Below are 22,126 nucleotides of genomic sequence, written 5' to 3'. Positions count from 1 at the left end.
TACTGTGAGAAAGGACATGTTTTCTTCAGTTACGTCTTTGAACTATCAGTAGTTAGTAAAGTAGAGGTCTTTAAGAGAGAAACCCAGAATTGCGTGAGACCCTATTCATACTTCATTAATGGTTTTCCAAACAGGTTCTTGTTAATTAGTTTAGTCTTCTGAACAGCACATATTACAGTGATTTATTACATGCTATTGCATAAGCTGAACAGATAGTTCCAGACTTAGATCTTATCACATCCACACAGACTGTGTAAGGTATGGAGGTGTCACATCACCACTGAATTTGTCAGGACAAAGGAGCAATGTGGAAGTTCAGTCTATGAAAGACTGAATGAGTGGTACCTGTCTCCTCCACATGCACCAGGCTCTTCCCAAACTGCTGTTAAATCTTAACCCTTTCCTTTCCATTACTCTGTTTACTGGCAACTCATGGCAATCCCCAAACTCACAAGGAGTTATTTCCTCCAACACTTTTCCTAGCTCTTTATACTATAAAGGATCTAGGAGTAAAAACAATACTTCAGATCCTGGTATTTTTTATGTTAACCTGAACTTCAGCCACAGCAGGGAAAACATTCAGGCTGAAACACGAAACTCATCCAACTGAATTACTATATATTGTTATCTACCTGACCCTGAGACCTTTTCTTTCACTGAGATTTGGAAATGTCCAAGTGTTTTGAATCCTAGGTATCTATATTTGGATATAGTTGATCATGCAAAGTGAATAACTCTGAAAAATTTGACCTTAACAAAATGTTTAAAATAATATGTCATTTATGCAGAAATTGTGTTTACTATTTAAATCTTCCTATTCTCCACTTCCTTGTAAAATTCATAGATCTTTATGGAAGCAATGCTTTGATGAAATGCAGGGTAAAGGAGTAAAAGTAATGTCTCATTCCTTTCTTCTGAAGTTTAAATCTATGATAAGGGCTGCTGAAAAGGCAAGATTTCCATGGAAATTGTAGCTTATGATTTCTGCTTGTGACATTCTGCAGAAATATGTCTCATCCTGCGTGGCAAACACCACAGATTCCTTGCAACCCTAGAGTAGCTCTGTCTCTTGGAAGGTCCTGACCATCCCCAGCGCTAGGGAAAACCTCTCATTGCCACTCTGGACTGAAGCAGGAGTCACACAGATCCTTTGAGAGTACAAAGGGGATACCATTCTCCTAACTGGTAATGACAGCTAAGCTAAGCCAGTCCCTAAGGGGCTGGCATACTAATGTAAAAGCACACAGTTTGGGTGGTCCTTCAGTCCAAGGGTCTCCTTGCTCACCTCAGCTGCCAGAAACAGAAATGCAAATAGTCTAGATACAGTTTTTTTTCCCAAATGGCTACAGACAAGGGAAGCATGCTCAGTCAGCCCTGAGAATGTCTGCTATAGAGAGGGGAAGGTGGAACTCCTCACTCTTGCAGACAAGGAGAGTGTCTTCAGCAAAACCACAACACCTCAGCCAAAATTTAGTAGATAAGATATCCATCCTTTCTGTGTCTCTTCACAGATCTTTTCCTGAAAAGCTGCTCCTGATTCTCTAAATGATGCAAGTATAGTTTTTCACCTCAACTTGTTCTCAAGCTACCAGATCCAAAGTTGCTCTGTTCTCCTCCCAGTCAGCTACTAAGCTGCCTGCTACTGGCCTTCACTCTACCACCTGCATCTCAGGCCTCTTGCACTACTCCACTTCCTTGTGATACAAAGATCACTTATTTTTTGTGTTAGCTGGATGATGAAACTGGGCTTAAATGTCTGCATTAAATATCTATTAACGTACTAACCACACTGACCAGCCTATGGTAATATTTTATTTAAAATTAAATAAACACTGATTTTGTCTTGCAAAACCTTACTAGAAGAATTGTCATACTTGGGCCAAAATAAGCAAACACTTTGAGTTTACAGATTCACACTTACATTGTTATCCTTGCAGTAGTAGGAAAGAGCTGGGAAACGCCTTCGGCTGCGAAATTTAGAACTGCCCACTATGATGTGTGCAGTTGCAGACTTTGGTACATAGACCTCTGTAGGATAGGAGTCACAGACCTGTGAAAGGAAACTGTTTGTTTGGTCTACAAAGTAGCATTAGAAATTTCCACAGCAAAAACAAAATACCAAGGAACTCACACCTCAGGGAATAGACTGTTATTATTGCATACATATCACTGACATTGCTCAAAACATTATTTTGAAGCTGGAAAGTATTAATCCTAACTTACAGATGGCAAAACTTAAACAAAAGGGTTGAAGGTCTGTATTTCCAAGTGTTAATTCATGTCTTGTTGAGAGCAGACAGATTTAATATACATTCATCCCACAAAAGATTTATCATTACATATAGCGAGGTTGTATTTACAATTGCAGTATCCTCTGTAGCAGAATTTGGGACTAAGGATGGGTGTGGGTGAAGCTCTCAGATATTCATATGAGGGGACAATAATGGGAGGGGCCAAATTCTTCAGAAAATTTGATAATTAAAAAAAAAGGACAAAAACAGGGACATGGAGACAAGAAATTAAGCTACATTAAATGAAATTACCAACAGGCAAGCAGCCCTGACAATGCCTATCACTTCTGAGAGGAATCCAATGGGCCTGCAAAAAAAAAAAACCCAAATTCCCTCTGAAGACAAGTGAGACTACAGATGGAATCCTGTTTTAACCCCCTTTCCTGATATTTGTCTATAGCATTCTGACTGGGGTCAAAAGGATATTCAGTATTTCCCTTCGACTTTCTGCGGTGACTAAAGCACTAAGGATGTCTAGGAAGAAATTATTTTCTGAGTCAAGAGATAAGTAATGAAGGAGAAAGGAAAGGAAGGGCTTGTTGTTACAGTTGCTGTTGTGGTGAACTGGATTTTATTCCTGATGACATTTTTCCTACACTTTATCTTAAAAGAGGTCAGACACTTTTTTTCCATTTTAACATATTTTTTCATTTTAACAAAAAGAAAGCTAACCCTGACAGCACATTCAGTCTTCTCTGAGAATGTCACAGTTCCTCCTTAACATGGGTATGTTCCAGCAACAGAGTGCCTGGACAAACTTTCTTCAAAGATGTCTTGGTTATTATTTTTCACAATTAATTAATATTCTAAGGTCTTTAATAGTACAAAACCAAATGAGGTAGAACAGCAGGGAGCTAAGATATATGACCTATAAAATGACTGTGAAAAACACTGACAGTCAATCACAGATGCCTCAAAATGAGTGTGAGAACAGCCAGTGAGGAAAAAATATTGCCAAGCTCACTATCTGGAGCACTTTTTTTTCTTAAAATGACTGCATAGTAATTTTACATAGCCCTACATATCAGGGAAACTCTTATTCACACCCATAACCTTAGGCATGACTTAAACTTCCAGGCAGCTGAACTCTAACATTTAAAACACAGTGGACTTATTTTCTGCTCTTCATTTCCACATCTGTTAAACAAAGACATATCCTTTCTCTCACTTTCTGTATGCCATTTTATGTGAAATAGTAGAGGAACTGCTGGTGCTCCTCACCCAGGCTGCTGATTTATTGTACACACAGCCCCTGTAACAGAAAAATCACAGCAACTCACTCCGTAGTCTCTGTTTACATCACTAATCTGCCAATAGCTGTTTGGAACACCCATCCGATTGTATTCTTCATTGAGGTCCACAAGCTTCCAGCCTTGTTCTCGTTCTTCTTTATCTAATTTTGGATTGAAGGAAAAGCAATAAAGCTCTTCATATTTCACTGGGAAAAAATAAGCAAAGAAACAGAAAGAGTAAATGACTTTCGATTTCTCATCCTGAAGGCATGCTTCAAAACCAGAACTTGGCATTGACCTTGATGCAGCTTCCTTTCAAGGAGTACACTTTGCTTCACAAAAGCACATATCCTGGTTTATATCTACTGTCAGGAAAACTTTTAAAGTACATGCTGTTTTGTTATTTGTATATGTTGCCATGTATGTGCCTTAATAGAAGCACTACTTAAAATACACTGTTCTGCTAGTCTTCAGTAGATTTGTAAAAACCTTCCCAGCACAGACAAAATGTCAGCAATAGGCTTTCATCCAAAGAAAGTTATAGTCAGTGCCAGAGTAAGCACTTGTTCTTCAAAAGAATTTGCTATCTAGAGGTAGTTTAGAATTCCCTTTATTAATGTAACATCTATCCTGTGGCAAAGAAAAGAGATATGAACAATGGACTATGCAGCACATTCTTCCAAAACTTAAAAAAACTCAGTAGACTTTGTCCCTAATTAGGAAGGTTTCCAATAGATCCAATGAAATCATAGTTTTGTGGACTGTAAAATCCTGTCCTTGAATTATTAGCAAATGCATTTGAGGTACGCATGATGTAATAGCATAAAATAAGCATGTGTTAATTAATCATTTTATCATTAAGTTGTTTAAGTAGCTATGCCACCTGTCCCCCTCAACCATGTACTGTATATGAAAGTTGGGTGGTGTTGGAGCTTTTAACTTATTTTAGGAATATATCTGCATTTAATGAGTGTCTTAATCCTGGTGACCAGTGGCAGCCAGACACCACTGCCATTGAATCCCAGCTATTACCAACATGAGTAACCATCCAGCATACAACTTGAAATTAATGTTCTCATTGATACTTTAGATATTACTATGTCACAAGGGTATATTTCATTCTGTTGCTCCAAGTTCCTTAAAGCTTTCCAATCAACAGATCTTAAACTTTAGAACTGAAGTAAATCACAAGCTGAGTCCTCTCTGAGTTCATAGTTCTCCACTAATATACTTGCTCTACAACCAGTAAATTTAAATACTACACTGCTTTTCTGATAACAGAAGCTTACCACTGCTGTGTTCTGCACTGAACAGAAATTACAGCTATAAAAATAATAAATACACCTCCCCAGTAATAATAATAATGCTCCCATCTTTTCCTACAGGAAGTCTTTACTTTTATTTTGATTATGTCTTCTAAAGGTCTAATGTAAGTTAAGTTTTGCCTTCTTAAATGTCATTAAATTGAACTGATTGTATACATACACACACAAAAGTATGAAGAGAAAGAAAGAAAACTTCATGTTAACTCTGTCAGTTAACACTGAAAATCAATGAAGTCTTGAGTAGGGAGAAAAAAAAGAGAACAATTTTCACATTTCCCAGCAGTTTAAACTCCTTCTGTATAGCCTATTTTCAAACTTCTGGCATGGCACAAATTAGTAACACAGTCTGGTTTATTATCTGTTAACTTAAAGTTTTAGCACAATCCATAAATCCAAGCTGAGCTTTTGGTAGCAATATGAACTCCTCTTTTCACTGCTTGGTTGTCAGAAGCATCTGGATTTTCTTTCCAATGGTTCAGCTGTTCACAGGAACAAGGAAAGCCTTTAAAAATCTACTTATGTATCCAGGTTTTTTATGACTGAATTCTGCTTCAACATTATAAGTATTATCACTTGATGGTATCTGTATGTAGTAAGAAAAATGTTAAAGTATTAGTGATCAGTTGCTTAAAGGTCAGTTACCACATCTTTGCCAGTACTTAAAGGACCTTTCCCAATTTTTCAGTAATTTTGCCATAAACATCTGCAATCCTGCTATTAAACATGTAGTATCTTATGGTCAGCTTGTTTTACAAAATGGCTTAATTAAGCAGAAAGGCCAAATTCAGCTGACAGATTTACCTTATCAAAAGTAAAAATAAAATTAAGCATAACCTTCACCTTTAGTGTAACTAGGACATCAGATAGCATAGAACGTGCTAAGCCAGTATACAACATGAGCTTCTCTCAGGAATGAATGAAAAGAAGAGGCAGAGAATGGAAAGTAGAGCCTCAATAGGTCAAATGATCTGCTCATGGAGTAAAGCATATTTTCTAATGCTGAGTAACCATATTACCTAAAGAAAGTACAGCTTCGTGCCCCAACAAAATGACACAGAAGAGCATTGTCAGGTACAAATGACTCAGCTAGGTACAAATGACTCAGTTTGAGTCAGAGCCTTCTAATTTTGAGTAGGTAGGCAAGATTTTATCCCGTCTCAAATCACGATCCGATAGTCTGCTGGAGAAGGAAAACTACTGTGCAGCTAAACTATGCAAAGAGCTAATTCTACAGTGCTGTTACTGCATCTTCTTTACTCAGACCATCTTGTCCACTGCAGTCAGTCACTAAACTTGTATTCAGGGTCCTCAGCTACTCTTCCTTTCCTCATTCTGGTGCATAGCAGCACACACACATCCTCCTACCTCCAAGGAAAAGGATTACAGAATCACATGCCTTCCAGCATACATGTACTTGCAGCTGAGGTACATGGAATGAATCCAGATTTTCATCTGCAGAACCACTGACTGAATATTTCTAATCCTTTTAGATTTCTCTGATTACTTTCATCCTGCATCACCTACTTACCAAGTTACTTCTGCTAGTTATATAGTATTACTGCTCCCACTAGTACTTTACAAAGTAAAGTAGTAGCTGTGCTGGTGGACTGTGAAATTTTTTCCCCTCTACACAGTAGATAAAATTGATACTCTCCTGACAAGAAAAATAAAATTAAAGCCAGTTGCCAGCTTTGTAAAGACTATAATAGACAATTTCTTTGTATACTGTTAAAATAATAATAAACAAAAGTTGGTGTTATATTTCTAAAGTCATAGTTTAAAATAAACAGTCCAGAAGCTTTGTCAGTTGGGTCTTAGAAGAGCACAGTGAGGAGCTATGATGTAGGCAATCAAACACTGGGCTTTGGCACAACATTTGGTTTTTCATTGAAAAGGGGAAAGGTTTCAAAAGGATCTTGAACTGAATTCAGAAGCATGGAGGGCATATTCAATAAGATAATAGATAATACTAGGTCAAAACACAGGCAGCCCAGTGAAATAAAACAACTACTTGCTGCAAAACCTTTCACTGATTTAAAGGAATTTCTGCACAGCACAAAAAGTCAAAATGGAAATCTTGACAGGACCACTAAATATATTGTAAACTTTTTCTTACAACAGGGACATAAATGTTACCTGAATTTAGAATATTATCCTAAATCTACATTTACACAAGTCATCCAGAAAATGAATTGCACATAAAATAGCTTTATAATATATTTTATGGTTGATGATGCCCTAGAGTATTAGTAAATGGAAGCTCATGTCATACTTTATGAAGTGAACTGCTTGTTATAATGAGCTTTCTTCACTGCTCCACAAATGATTATATCAATATTTCTTTCATAACACACCTCCACTGAACCTTCTATTCTTAACCTGCAAAGGACAAAGATGCACAGATACATTTCTTCCATTAAATTCTCTCTTTTCAGGATGAAGATTGATTTTTGCACTGTTTTCTCCCCATACCTGGTCGAGCCAGACGTATCAGAGATATGTAAACGTCATGGCAGTCTCGTTCCTGAGGGATCACCAGCTGGATGACCTGGAAGTTCTTGCAGCGGATCAGTAGTGGGCACCCAGTGGCAGTTGTGGCTTGCTTCTCAATAGAGGAAATTTGACTGTGGAGAACCTGAGGGGAATCGAAAAGAGTTTTGTTAGTCAAATCTTTAAGAAGAAAAGTAATTATTTATGATGTGCCAGGGCAGGCACAGTAGCTTCCACTACTGTTTCAGAAAACCCTCACACTCCTCCTCTTGTAGTTTGGTTCCTATCTTTCAGCTTCAGGTTCAAGCAGCTTGATACATCACCTGCAGACAAAGAGAAATTTCTGGAGTGTTTCAGCTGCTCAAATATTAGCCTGCTCATGTTATCCAAAGCTTGTTGTTTGCTTTATTGTAAGCTAGTGGCTGTCAAAGCTCTTTTCATCTATTGGCACAGTGAAAAGATGAACCAGCACCAATTACATAAGGCTAAAACATTGTGCCTCCTCATGGGTAGAATGGTAATGCTGATATAGTTTTAAATATTGCGTCAAATCAGATGAAACATTACAATAAAAAATCCGGTAAGGAATAGTGGGATCAAAGGAAGATGGAGTTAATTAATGCAAAAATGGACAAGGGGCGCATAATTAAGCTACATAAAAGATTTTCAAATGTATGACAGTGAGCAAGAGCTGTACACGTGTGCTGGTTTTGGCTGGGGTAGAGTTAATTTCCTTCACAGTGGCTGACATGGGGCTATGTTTTGGATTTGCACTGAAGACAGGGTTGATAATATAGAGATGGCGCTGTTACTGCTCACACAGAGCCAAGGCCTGCTGCAGTGCTGGCAAGTAAACAGAGTACATGGGGGGCTGCAAGGAGACACAGCCAGGACAGGTGACCCCAGCTGACCAAAGGGATATTCCAGACCATATGGCATCATGCTCAGTATGTAAAGTGGAAGGAAGCAGGAAGCAGAGCACATTTGGAGTGATGACATCCCCCTTTCCAAGTCACTGTTACTGTGATGGGGCCCTGCTCCCCTGGAGTTGGCTGAACACCTGCATGCCCATGGGAAGCAGAGAATTCATTCCTTGTGTTGCCTTGCCTGTGTGTGTGCCTTTTGCTTTCCCTATTAAACTATCTTTATCTTAGCCAATGGGTTTTCTACCTTTTACCCTTTAGCGTCTCCCCCTGATTCTGCTGGTTGGGGGAGTGAGCGAGTGGCTGCATGTGGCCTGGCCAATGGCTGGGGTTAAACCACAAGAAAATGCAATGTATGCTGTCAATCAATCAAAACAGTTAATTCAAAATACTTTATAAAAAATACTTTATAAAAAAAATAAAGTATTAAACCAAAAAACACTGATTCAACACTAGCAGTAATGGGGAAGGCCAAGAATTGACAGAGCCAAGGAAGTAGCTCACATTCAAGGCATTTCTCTTTTCTGCTTCCTGGATGACAGGAGCAACAGTGCAGTTTACAGCAGCTGTTCCTCAGTCAATCACATCTGCTATTCATATAGTGAAGGCCCTTCTACTCCTCTTACTATACTGTAATGTCTAGAACTCACTGAAAATTTTTGAAAGTTACTAGGCTGGAACTTCACATGGCCTCATATGAGCATAAAAGCACTCATATGAACTAATTAACTACTTTTAAAGTGATTTGGAAGTAATTTTCAAATTACCATCAGTAAAGTGCCATGCACTTACAGCTAACTGAAATAGTAAAAATTCATACCCAGGTTTCTTTGCGAGTTTCAGAACCATTCTCCACAAATATGACATGGGTAGCTGTCAAATATAAGGTTCCCACCACGGCTCTTCTTGAAGATAAACGATCAAGTAACCTAACATTTTCCACCTATACAAAAAAGTGACAGAGGGAAAAAAAAAGAAACAATTAGGCTATGACAGAAAGCTCAATAGTGAGAGATCAATGTTCACATTTTGTCTATTGTATCAAAGAAGTATAACCATATGAGAAAATGTCATCATATTATGTGATCTATTTCCAGATTTGCTTAATGTTCCTTTTTTCCCCCTCTCTTGTGGTACCTCTGTATCTAAAAACCTATTATTTAACACTTCTGAAGACAATTTCTCACTTGAGTTCTTCCTTGTGATCTCATCTTAGCAAGACCCTATGACAGGAAGGCAGGGCCTGTCCTTCAGCTAAACTCTAGCTCCATTCAAGTAATTCCAGGTAAATTAAAATAATTAGTAAGTAGGAGATAGTGTTGAAGTGTCTTTCTTCAATGGGTCTCAGTCAGTCAAATTTTCTCCCATCAAACAAGCAAATCTCTGCTAAGATTTTAAAAAAACGTTAAAAGAGTTTAAAAGAAACATTTTGACATTGGTCCCTGCATTCCTGTTAGGGCTGACAGCAGAGGTCACCAAGTTTTTGCCTTCAGTAATTTTTCAATGGGACTCAAGGACTCCATTTCCACTGCTCTCCTACCTTGGGCACAAAATGGGTATTCTCCCTTTGCTGCACTCCTGACAATGAGAGAGTCCATACACCGTTACTAGCTCTCAGATCAACAGCCTGTGACTTGTACATCATTAGTATTTTGTAGCATGTGCTATAGGCACCTATTAGGAACTAGATGACCTTTAAGGTCCCTTTGAACACAAATCATTCGAGGCTTCTTTGATTTCTGACAGAGAAACTAGAATAATAAAAAACTCAACAAGTTGGATAGTCAGTGGGATAAAACCTGCCCAAAACAGTTACCAATTTGCTACTATGGACTTGATGGATCTCCTAATACAACAGTCTTAAAACTAATATTAGTTGATTTTCCTGCAAAACATCTGAATGTCAGCATCTCAGAATTACATGTTTGCAATGCAGATTCCAAATACATGGCACTATTTTAAAACCAGTAGGAAAGAAAACCTTAAAATGAAAATAAGCCAGTTTAGGAGCAAAATGCTTAAAATCAAACAATTATTAAAGTGGAGTCATCTCCCACAAGGCCAGTTATGATCTGTTTTAAACAAAAATAAAGCTATTTATTTAAACAAAAAAAAAAAAAAAAACCTGCTAGAAAGCATGGATGAAGTCTTTTCCCAGGGCCATCTACTTCAGAGGTCATGTATTGGCTTGAGAAGGAATGGAAGAAATACAGTATTAACCCAGAAAGCATTCAGCAGCAAGCAAAAGAGGAGGGATCACACAAAAGAGAAATGAAGGCAGTGCCCTTCTGAAAGGAACCCATAAAGCCAATAAAAATCAGCATTGTCTGAAGAAAGGTCCCTACACTGCAGTCCAGCCAACAAGGCCTCTGCTGCCCAGGCACTGATCTTGCACAAGGCACTCATCACCCCCTCCAGCCAACAAAGTGAGCTATGGGCCATGAAACAAGCAAAGCAGGCACCCACACAGTGGGACAGGGCTGAGGGATGAATTTCCCCACTCATCAATCACAGCCCCATGACTGAAAAATGCTAACCAACAAAGCTCCTCTTTGGTTGTGGGTTTGGTTTTTTGTTGTTGTTGTTTTTTTTTTTAAATACAGAGCTACAAATAAATTAAAGGTTGGATCTGAATGAATAGGAACAGTTGCAGTAAGAGCTGTGTTCTAAGTCTGATTCCATCAAAGCAAATGCAGTGGCTGCACTGGGGAGATCAGAATTCACCTCTCCCTGCAGTTTGTCTCCCAAGAACAGACAGTTGCAGCAGCTAAGGGAAGAGTGTGAGAGGCAGGCATGTACTCATGCTCCCTTAGGATCTAAGCCCAGCTCTGGGCCTTCCTAAGATGAGGTCACTCTTTTTAATAGCCACAATGGTGCTTACATTCCATTAATTTCATTAAATAACATTTTGCATATCTGTAATTTATTTGCATCCATAACACCCTGTGAGAGTGAACTTCCCATTTCAGCTATACATTGTACAATGAAGTCCCTTCCTCCTGCTCTTTTTGAATCTGTCACCAGTAATGTGCCACACATGCTGTTACAGGTCCTTCCCTCCATTCTCGTGTTCCAAGAGTGAAGAGCCCAACTTTACACAGTTGTGACCTTTATGGAAGCTATTCCAGACAAGCTCTTCCACACTTTTGATTATTCTGTGTGAGGTCTGCTTCCTGAGAAAAGGCCAAAAGTGCAAACAGAATTCAAAAGTTGGATGTACAACAGGTTTGTGGAGAGGAATAGTGATGTTTGCTGTTTTGTTTTTTATTTAGTTTTTAAAAGTTCTCAAACAGTGCTTGCTTTTTTGTCCTCTGCTGAACACAGTGGGGTTCAGGTTAGTTTTGAGGGGTGTTTTTGTTTTGTTTTGTTTTAGAACTAGCAATTGTAACTCTTAGTCATGCCTACATACATAAATAATGATCTACCCCCCTATGTCTATTATCTTATAGTTATTAATGACAAATTTAGTCCATCAGTATAATGAGGCATTGCTCAATCTTAGATTCTATTCTGCTGCTCAAAGGATTCAGAGAATGAGCCTTCTTTCTTCTTCTGCAGGCTCCCAATCAGGAAAAGAAAACCATGTCCAGCAGTGTCTTTAAACCTAGAGAGTCTGGGAATAGAGGGAATCAGAATATGTTCATTTCCACAAGAGGGGAACACACATAGCAACAGTTATTTGGAAGGAGCTTTTCTACCTAAAAAGTCACAGCATGCTGAGAAAATAGCATTAATGGCCAAAATTCATATCAGAAAGAAATAATAATTATTTTTCTTTTTTTTCTATTAAAAAATGCTCCAGTTTTTCACCAAAACAACTGTAGACTTTATTGGAGAATGTAGGAAATTATGTATGCAGTGACACATGCCAGGAAAAAGCATAGAGACCGTGCACACGTGCTTCACCAAAAATGAACAGCTGGTGTGAGAGATCAGATCTGAAAACACAAGTCTGTAAAGCTGAGAGCTAGAAGACCACAAGGAGTTAAAAGGAAAGCATTATTCAAGGAAGTCTAGAGAGGGGCATCTAAGTAAAAATTAAAAAAATTAAATAATTAATTTGAAACTCCTATCTTTTTGTCTTTTTTTTTTTTTTTTTTTTTTTTTTTTTTTCCTTTCCTGATGACAGTGGTTGTCTAGGCCTAAAGAAAAGACCACCAGGAGATTTATTTCAATGACTATAATTGCTTACATGGAGATAAATAAAGTTGCCCAGAAACTCTATTTCCAATGCAACACAGATGACAGAAAAAAGGAGGCAAAAATAGAAGTTAAAGGGAACACAGATTAAGAACAGATGGAAGGCACTTTTTACTCAGCAAATAAACATGACAAATAACTTACAAGCAAGGTTGCCAGGAGGTCATTCAACAAAAAAAATGTCATATTAGGGAAAATCATGGGCCAAAATTTTATTCAGGCATAACTCCCACCAGTTTCAATGGGACTCCCACCTAAGGAAGAATGGCAAATATATGACCCTGAAAGCATTCGGAAAAGTTTGCGTGCCAAAATGTTATTCCTAAAAATATTCATGTACCCTAATTTGTTTTCATTTTTAGTTTAGATAACTTTTTTTAATAAGCTTTGACTGCATGACCTATTTTTTAATGCTTTTTTGAGTATGCTACTTTCATCCTCACTTCTTTAAGCTGTTTCAGTGTCTCCAAACATGTCAGCATCACAAAACAATGCAGAAGTAGCTGCTACTATTTTAGGCTGTTCACAGTTCCACATGGGAAAGCTTTTTCAGATAAATGCAGGATCCATCTGACTGCAGGCTCAGACTGAGCAGGAGAGAGAAGCAAAACTGCAGGGCAGATTAGCCAGAACTGGAGCTTCCTGTCACAGCAAAGCTCAAGTGCAGCACAGACATGCTGTCTGACACCAAACGGTCTCTACTGCAGGATTTTCCAATAAAATTAAATTTTGAATTATGAAAAAAAGAAATCTCAAAGGGCTTTTTCTCACTACATAGGTTTTAAGTCTATGTGTTTGCTTCCTATGCATTAGCTAACCTGAAGTCAAAACACTTGAACAGCCAGTTCTGCCATGGTCATCACTGACCTGCCCATTATCACTGAGCATCTTGAAGAAGCTGAAAAGCCCATTTGTCAGTCAAGAACAAAAGAGATCACCTCCCATATCACCAAGAGCTCCCTGCTCCTTTAGGAGGAACCCTGACTAATTCGTCTCCTCTTAATTCCTTATCCCAAGAAGGAGAAAGGCCAGAAAAACCTCCCAGCCAGGAGGAAGCTGCCAATTAAAGGTAAGCAGGGTATACCCTCACTCAGGCCACATCCTCAGGAGCTTCTCTACTCTTCACACTTGAAATTCATTGCTCTACAACAAGCTGTGAAAGCAAGTTTCATGTAAAAGCTGATAAAGTACCTTGAAATTTGGCTGTACAAATGAGTTTCAGTGATTCTTGAAGGATAAAGAAAGGCAACTTTCACAAACCTCTCTGCTGCTGAAAAAGTTGACTCGAAGCCAAGGCTGGGCCCTAGGGGCACACACTTAGCCCTAGAGAGGCTTCTTCTTGTCCATCCCCTTGGGCTCCTAGACTGAGCAGGGATTTCTGCTGCCTTCCCTATGCTCCTTATGAGGTTACACACATGAGTGAAAGCCAGAAGAAACTCCATCCTTCATGACGGGATTCTCACTGGCCTCAGCACTGCAGGCAGACAAAAGCTAAGGGAAGAGCCTGTGAAAGCCAAAAGCCTGAGTCTAATGAGAAAAAAGGAGCACAGCTGGTGTGGTTTGAGGCCAAGTGGAATATGTGAGCTTTCTTCACCCTGCTTGACCCCAGCCATCCATGTGTTTAACATAATTCCTGAGAGTGAAAAAAGACAACAAGTAAAAGACCAAATGCTATTACTTTTTTTCTCAACACAAAGATAGTAGTGTTGTACTTGTTAAACAAAATATCCAATAAGTGATCTTTTCTGCATGATCTTGGAGAAAGAATAAAAGAAAACTGAATTGCCAGTTGATGCTGCCTTTTCATGTGGTTTCTATTCTCTTTCATAAGAATCATAAAAAATGTACTTGACGCATGTTACTCTTTTATATTTCCCTCTCTGAAAAGATCTCCCAAGTGCAATACAATAATGCACAGTCTATGAAGTTAGATGGTTGCATATGTCAAAAGACTCAAACAAAGCCAAAAGTTATTAAATTTAAGCAAAGACACCTTAAGATATCCATTGTAAATGGATATTCCTCAGGGCAAATCTGTCAGGATGGGGAAAAAATATTCAAGAAAAATCTAAACAACTTTAATTTTCTAAAGGATTAAAATGAAATGGAGGAAAAAAGCTGAAGAAAAAAAAAAAAGAATAAAGAATGATTCATAATAGCAAGACAGAGAACAAACTACCTAATAATTTTGCTTTAAAAAAGGAAACTATTGTCTGCTAAGACAATAAGATCTATAAAGAGAGTGAGGTCAGCACCACATTAGCAGACACACCTGACCAGCAGCTGCAAAATGGGAGCAATAAACAAGAACCTATTACAAGAGTATAGAGCATTACAATATGGTGTCAACATTGTCACACAAGGCTCATACATAAAGTTTTCTCTTTCAGTCAGTATTAGAGCTCATTTATCTAGAAAAGGAGAAGAGAGCAATTAATGTATTCTATTAAAAATCCTATCTAAGAGCTTTAATTTAGAAAAAAAATAGGGCTTCCTCAAGGCAGTAAATACATTTGCCAAATTTGTTTAGATTAGGTTCTGAAAAGATACATAGGGAGAAAGAATTTTGCATGCAGCCAAGGGATACTGAAAAGAAATAGATCTTTAAACTGTCTTACTTGATGCAGGCTTTTCTGTTACATGTTTAAAACCATGCTCTGTTCAGCAGCCTGTTTTAGAGCAGCAGTACCAAGCCATTTCAGCTGTGCAGGCCATGAGAGATTTGCATCAAAAATGGATTTGTAGGACTCCCTTTTCTGGTGGTAGGGACCTGTCTTTCTCAGCAGAGTACACCTGCACAGCAGGAAATGTCAGTGTGCATTTTCTGTTGCAAATAGATGATTCCTTTAGTTTGCAGACAGCAATAACTCAAAAACCACACACTTGGGCCCATTAACAGCAAGCCTGGAGATTCCAGCCTTGACCACCCCAAAGCCTAACTTCTCAAGTCCTTCATTCCAACCTCAGTCTCCTACTATGTATAAAAAAAACCAAAACAAAGAAGACCACATGCTGTCTTAATGATTTTCAGTACTATTTTTCAAGTGGAATAAGGCTTAGTTAGTTGCTTGGACATTAATACCAAGACAACAAATTTAAATACGTGACTACCTATGATTTTTAGAGCTTGTTTTGTGACTTTATCCAGCTACCTCTTTATTGAGTGTCACATTGAAAATATGAAGGTCAGTGTGATCATCTGACCATTTTTGACTGAACTGAGAATATGGCTAAGATTTTGTTTAAGTCAAAACTCACATTAATAAGATGGTAGCTTGATGACTCTAATTCAAAACAAATATTTTATAGCACAATTCCAAACAGATATTTTAAGTCCAATCCCATAATATGTGGACATTTTCTGCAGTTCCTGTTTTCATTTTATCCACCTCCAGTCTGATGTTACCACAGAACATTATCTGGCATAGTATACTACAAATCTCACTTGTATTATATTTACCCTTTGGGCTCAAAGTTTCACAGCACAAAGATGGAATAAATAGAACCCAAAGAAAACTAAATTACATTCTAAATAAGGAAGATCCATTAATAAGAAAAAATCCATAACTCACAAAATCAGAGTGAAATGTGTCCAGGATTAATGTAGATGTTTTAATGCATCATTTGACTAAAGCAGTGAAGTAGAATGACATATTTGAAGCCATTAAACATTACTGGACCCAGAACAGCCAGAACAATATTTAACCATGATGTAAAGTGAGAAAACAGTTATGAAATTAGAAAAACACCAGCTGAATTATAAGACACACTGCTCTAAGCTGTACACTTAGAGGAAAGTACAGAAACCACCTTCACACAATACTCTAAAAGCAGAAAATCAACTTGGCACTTGAAAGATGTTGCAGTAATGTGTTTGCTGTAACCTGATTACCCAAAACACCAATAAAAGGCAAAGGCCATGGCAGCCTCACTTCCTCTACCTTTTCTAAGTAGCAAACTAAACAAAAGCTTAGCCAAACTCTAGTAGTGCAGTGAAGAGCCTGTGGCACTCCATTCCCCATTCCCAGTGGGGGAAACAACCAGTCCACACCCCCAAGGTGTTTCCCAATATCATCTCAGGGCTGCTCCCACTTTTCTACATAGCTGAAATAAACCTAACCTTTCCAAAAGGAATTGTAGCTTGGATACAGAGAACAAAAATATCACATCTTATCTCAAGAGAAGACACAGAGAGCAGTGGTAGAATATGCAAACTTACCTTAGAAAAAAGGTGGAGATCCAGCAACCCAGAACATGTAGTTGGAGAGTAAAGACTGGGCGTGCTGGGTTCAATTTTGCTACTGATCTGGATAGACACCTGGACAAATATTTTGCAATTTACATTGTTCATATATAAAGTGGATATAAATTATATGGGTTTCCTGATGGAGACTTAGTGAAAAAGGACATGTTATAAAACTTTATAAAAAAGCAAGAATTATGGAAAGTAGATTGAAAACAAAAGCAAACACATGGCTCATTTACACATGCTGGAAATTTATACTGTGAAGCAATACATCTGGTAGAGAGATTTGTCATTAACGTGGAAGCAGATCTTAAATTCTGCCTGAGAGAGGCATCATTGAAAGGAAATACCTCACTGTAACATCACAAAAATGAAAACACTCGAGCAACTCAAGTCATCCCAAGTATTCTGTTAACACTGACCCAAAAGAACTTCTGGGCTAAGTCCACTGAAGATATTTAGTACACCAGGGATAAACTGATGTGCTCTTTATTATAAGGACTTTATTATAGGCCTCTGCCAATATACAAACACAAATTATATGAAGAGTTACAAATAAAATAAAGGAACTGTTTAGCTACAATGCATGAAGTTGCCTTATGAACATATCTACAGAGCTCTGTATTATCATCCTGTCCATGGCCAGACATATCTGTACACATAAAGGCTCATAAAACATGCTTTTAATCTTCTCAGAAGTGTTGTTGATTTCTCTTTTTCTGAATGTTATGAGCTGTTTGTCATATTTTGCTTTTGGAGAGTTATCCTAAACTATCTTGCTGTTCAATCCAAACTCATGTCAGTCACTGGTTTTACTAATTTTTATAAGGGTGTGTGGGTTAAATATAATTCTTTTCAGCAATGAGGAACGGTTTCCAACTCTTAAACTTAAACTGCAGCCTTCATACATAGGATGGCACTTACTTTGTGGAAATATAGTGACTATGTTTTCAAATCCTTGAAGTTAGAAGGAAGCAATACTGAAGAAAGCTATTCAGGACTTTCCAATAGACGAAAGAAGGTAATTTCTGTAAAGCCACAATCTTCTGGAACTTGCTTCCATGCAGGCTGTGGAGCCAAAGTGTCATCCTGTCTATAAGAAGCTCTGGCTAACTCACACAGAGAAGTCCATAAATGGACACTAATGGAACTAGGAAGAGCTGGACCCTAATACAACTGTAGATGCTGAGAAGCTGCAGAATACGGCCAGGTCTAATTGCTCTCTCTCCTCTGTCACTCTGACACAGAGTAGGTATCTTAATGAACTACTGATCCAACTGGTATGGAATTACCTTCTGCTTTTTTAATGTCTGTTATATTTTATCAGATTAATTTTAATGTTTATGAACCATAAATCACTACAGTAATATTTCACTTAAGATTAAACAATTGCTGAGACCTAACGGGTGTCATGTAATAAGGACTTCCTTTTGAAGGTAAAGCTTTTACCTGGGCCAAGAATTTTGTTTTCAGATATAACCAAGTTTATTAACTTGCTAAGAATGGGATTTATCTTGGTTTTCCATTTGGCTGGGCTTGTGAGTCAAGGAACTTGTCATTATTCTGAGATTAATACCTTTGCAGAGCAGGGCAGTCCCTTCTCAAATTTCTCTCAAGACAAGATTTTATGGAATCAGGAAATGTGACACCAGAGGCACGATGTGTTAACATGACACTGTGAGCTTTCCCTTACCTATTTTTACATCACAGGCACTGGAAATCATTTAATGTTCAGTTCCAAATTATCAAAACTAAATTCAGTAAAAATAGGAAAAAGCAAACCAAACAAGTTCTGGTGACTGATTTTAAGCAGAGAGGTTAAAAAAAAAATAAAGGTATAAATTCTATTAAGTAGCTGTAGATACACTTTTATGGTGTATCTACATATACAGATAAAGATTTTTCAGTGTATTCAGGAGTAACTGGAGAGATTAAGTATTTCAGTAGTGACTTATGTTGATTTTCTACATTTATGTTGGAAATTTTAAAGGATTTTTGTACCTTGTACCTTTAAGTCATACCTTCTAAACTGCTCTATTATATCAGATATCTTTTAGCATAGCTATAATATAAGAGACTGCCAGGATCCAGGACTGCAGAATCACCTCACACTGAGTTAAGATTTTCAGTGACCTGAGGCATTTGGTACAGTGCCTTCTCACAGTATCAGATACAGAAATGGGTTTAACATATGCAGAGTAATATTTTCAAGACCTAGTTGTAGAAAAGAAAACAGATAGCTTCCATTGCCCGCAAGAGGGACTTGCCTGCGTCTTCCATTCACAGAAAATACAAGCATTTATTTCTTTGATATTTTTCTACCCTTATTAATTTGTTTTCAACATTCTTCTCATTCATGCTTTCAGTATTCTTCAGTGAATTGACAGGAGCATCTGTACAGACAACTTCCACTGATTGTATCCTACCTGCAGAAGGATACAGTCATGCTAATCCGAAATTCTTCCTTCCCAAAAAGGCAGATAACTGATCATTAAATGAGATGAGAAGAAAGACAGTTGTTATAAATGCCTATCTTCTTAATATATTTATAGCTTAACACCTAAAGGTCAAAAAAGATAGACAAATAACAAGGCCCTAATATCAAATTCATGCCATCATATTAAATAGTGATAATAAATACAAATAAATTCTTAATTTCAGGGGGATGGGTTATTTAATAAATAAATAAATACATACATACGAAAATATATCCCACCCCATTTCAAATTAACTAAAATTAACTCAATTGAATATTGCTCTGGTTCACTTTTTTGTTATCTCTTTTAATCTAAACCTTTTACGTGTTAAAAATGTATCTTTGTTTTAGAGCAAGGTGGCAATTTTGTTAAGAAATACAGGCCTAGTGCTTAGAAAGCTGTAAAAAAAAAGAAGGATTACTTCGGCTAAAGATCAAACATATGCGTAGAATCACTAAATCAATTTATCACCGAGTCTGAAATCTTGGGGCAACCCAAAGGCGTGGGAAAAGCAGGTAACACATCTCCCTTTCGGTAGCTGCAGCTGAGGGACAGTGCCTGCGCTAACAGGGGGGCTCCATGAGGAGCCCCACAGGCCCGCACCGCAGAGCAGCGCGCCCACCTCTCGGCCTGTTGGGCAGCTCTCGCCGCAAACCGGCCGGGAGCCAGCCCGCAGCATCGGCTGGAAGGCCGCAGAGGCCCGCGGGGCTGCGCTGCGAGGCTCCTTTGGGCTGGAGCAGGAGGGGCCGAGGGGATGCGGGACCCACCTTGGGCATCCGGATGTGCTCCATGGCGGCAGCGCCCGGCCGAGCTCCTCATGCACAGCCCTGCGCACCTGGCCTCTCTGCCGCTTCCTCCGGCCCTGCTGCTAAAGAGAATTTTTATTTTTTTTTTAATTATAATATATTTTCATTCTGTGTTTTCCTTGCGTTTTCCAGCGCGGATGGAAAGGAAGAAGGGAGGGTTGATTGCCGGCAGATGATGCGCCTGAGGGGCGATGCCGGCAGGTCAGCGGCTGGCTCCACCTCCCCGGCAGCTCCATGCCGCCCCGGCGGCGGGCATGCTCCGCGCCCGGCCCGGCCTGCCGCCGCCGCCACCGCCACCGCCGCCGCCGCCGCCACCGCCACCTCCGCCCGCGGGCACGAAGGCACAGCCCGCACGGCCCGCTGTCTTACCGAACACTCCATCGCTCTGCCCTTTCTGTCCGGGGAGAGCAGGTCGGAAACATAAAGCGAGCTCTGTCTGAGATCGCCTCCCCCCATTTTGTTTGTTCCCTGGCCCAGCATGTACAGTAGCTCAAAGACAAAATCTGCACTTACTGAAACCGAAGCACTGAATTTCGTTTATCTTGAGCTCTGCGTGTCTGTAATTCACGACTTCGCTGCATCCTCAGATTTGCACAAGGGAGTGTTTCCTGTGACACACAGTTTTCAGCCTTATGCCAGAAATTCCTTTTCCTATCTTTTGCCTTACCCATTGCCAGAGATGTGTTTCCTCTTGGAGCAAAAAGAAATGACACTGAGATGGTTTTCCCAGTTTACCAGTGTGAAGATAAACTAATCATCTTTGAATTGCTGTCATATTCAGAGCAAAAAGAGAAACGTCTCAGTGTTGATACCAATGTGCAAATGACTAGAGGTGCTAGTATATTGTTTCAGTATATTTACACCATAAATATAAAATGCCCAGGTATTCTGTATTGATCAAGGTATTCCAGTAATTCTTCACAAGTAGGGACTAGCCTCATGGAGACATAGAAATAAATGTGGAGACCTGTCAAACAAACCCCACAAAGGCCACAGCAAGAACACTCTGCTCCAGAGCAATGAAGCTCTCTGCATATCCTCTTCTTGCCTGCAGAGAAGAGAGCAAGCTTAAATTGTTTTGTGAAAGATAAAATATGGGTTGAAAATAACATGGCATTACCAAAACCAGAAATGTATTTTACCCCAAGGGAAAGGGAACAATGGGTGCAGCTGCACTGGTTCCAAAATTTCTCCAATCCTGCCATTTTCTTGATAGTGAATGGCTAGATGGGGGTTTTTCCTCCATTTCACACCCACAAAATGCAGGGCATCAAGAGGTTTTTTTTATATCAACTCTTAGGTTAGAGGAAACAGGAGCTGTACTATCACGAGTAGAAAATAAGCAGATCTGACCATTCTGCCACTCCCATTTTGACCCATTTCTGCCCACTTTTCTCTCATAGTTCAGCTGCTGTTCAGATAGCATCTATAAATGCACATAAAGTGGGAACTTCATGAGGCTCCTGATCAATGGCATATTTTTATTCTCTATTTTAGGCCAGAACATCAGAATCAATTAAGAATTAACCAACTATGGAACATGTTTCCTTTGTAGTTACAGCTGATGTGATTCACTGCATGTATTACCATCTTTTGGCATTACCACCAATGAGTAAAGTTGGATGAAAGTACATTTATGCTTTCAGTCCCCAGAGATGCTTTTACTCTGGTACATCCTGTGATTCATCAGTTAAGTTCAAGTCCAAATGACAGGAAAACTTTCAGATAGAAGCAACAATGCACTTAACTGTGCTTCACATCCATCAGTAGCTGCAAAACTGAAGCACTGCTGTTCATGTAGCAATCAGTTGCTCAACATCCTGACAGAGACTTTGGTTTGTCTTAGGCTGATAAAATAATATAAACATGACATCTAATGCAATTGTAATGGAAAGCTTCAGTAAGCACAGCCTTCTAAAAATTCTTTACCTACTTGGCCTGGATTTGAACCATCATGTTAGATGTGGAAGGTTTTGTGGATTTATACGTTTTCCAATTATATCTTTCTTGTTTAAGGGTAGTTTTCTGTGGGCGGCATTTTAATTTAATACAAAATCAAAGAATACATTTAGGTACTCCTAATACTTATTTTAAAGTTTAGTCTACAGATTTGCAGACATAATTTAAATACTGACA

At 38.7% G+C, this 22,126-nt stretch overlaps 1 protein-coding gene across 3 annotated transcripts in view; it reads right to left on the bottom strand.

The window, feature by feature from the left end:
- MTMR7 (myotubularin related protein 7) overlaps nucleotides 1-20,211 on the bottom strand; it is a 41,459-nt gene extending 21,248 nt beyond the window's left edge. For 2 of the 3 annotated variants that reach the window (XM_019006384.2, XM_033513392.1), the window contains exons 1-6: nucleotides 19,952-20,211; nucleotides 12,606-12,715; nucleotides 9,082-9,204; nucleotides 7,321-7,483; nucleotides 3,572-3,729; nucleotides 1,922-2,050 (exon numbers count right to left, since the gene is read on the bottom strand). In XM_019006384.2, the coding sequence (XP_018861929.1) occupies nucleotides 1,922-2,050; nucleotides 3,572-3,729; nucleotides 7,321-7,483; nucleotides 9,082-9,204; nucleotides 12,606-12,662 (630 nt within the window). In that variant the 5' untranslated portion in view covers nucleotides 12,663-12,715; nucleotides 19,952-20,211. The remainder of the gene's footprint in view (nucleotides 1-1,921; nucleotides 2,051-3,571; nucleotides 3,730-7,320; nucleotides 7,484-9,081; nucleotides 9,205-12,605; nucleotides 12,716-19,951) is intronic. The other variant, XM_015624614.2, reaches the window with a different exon arrangement.
- Nucleotides 20,212-22,126: the final 1,915 nt, after the last annotated feature.

This window comes from Parus major, chromosome 4 (genome assembly GCF_001522545.3).
Source record: "Parus major isolate Abel chromosome 4, Parus_major1.1, whole genome shotgun sequence".
Taxonomy (NCBI): Eukaryota; Metazoa; Chordata; class Aves; order Passeriformes; family Paridae; genus Parus; species Parus major.
The sequence above is the reverse complement of the archived record's forward strand: the minus strand, read 5'-3'. Positions and strand labels throughout refer to the sequence as shown.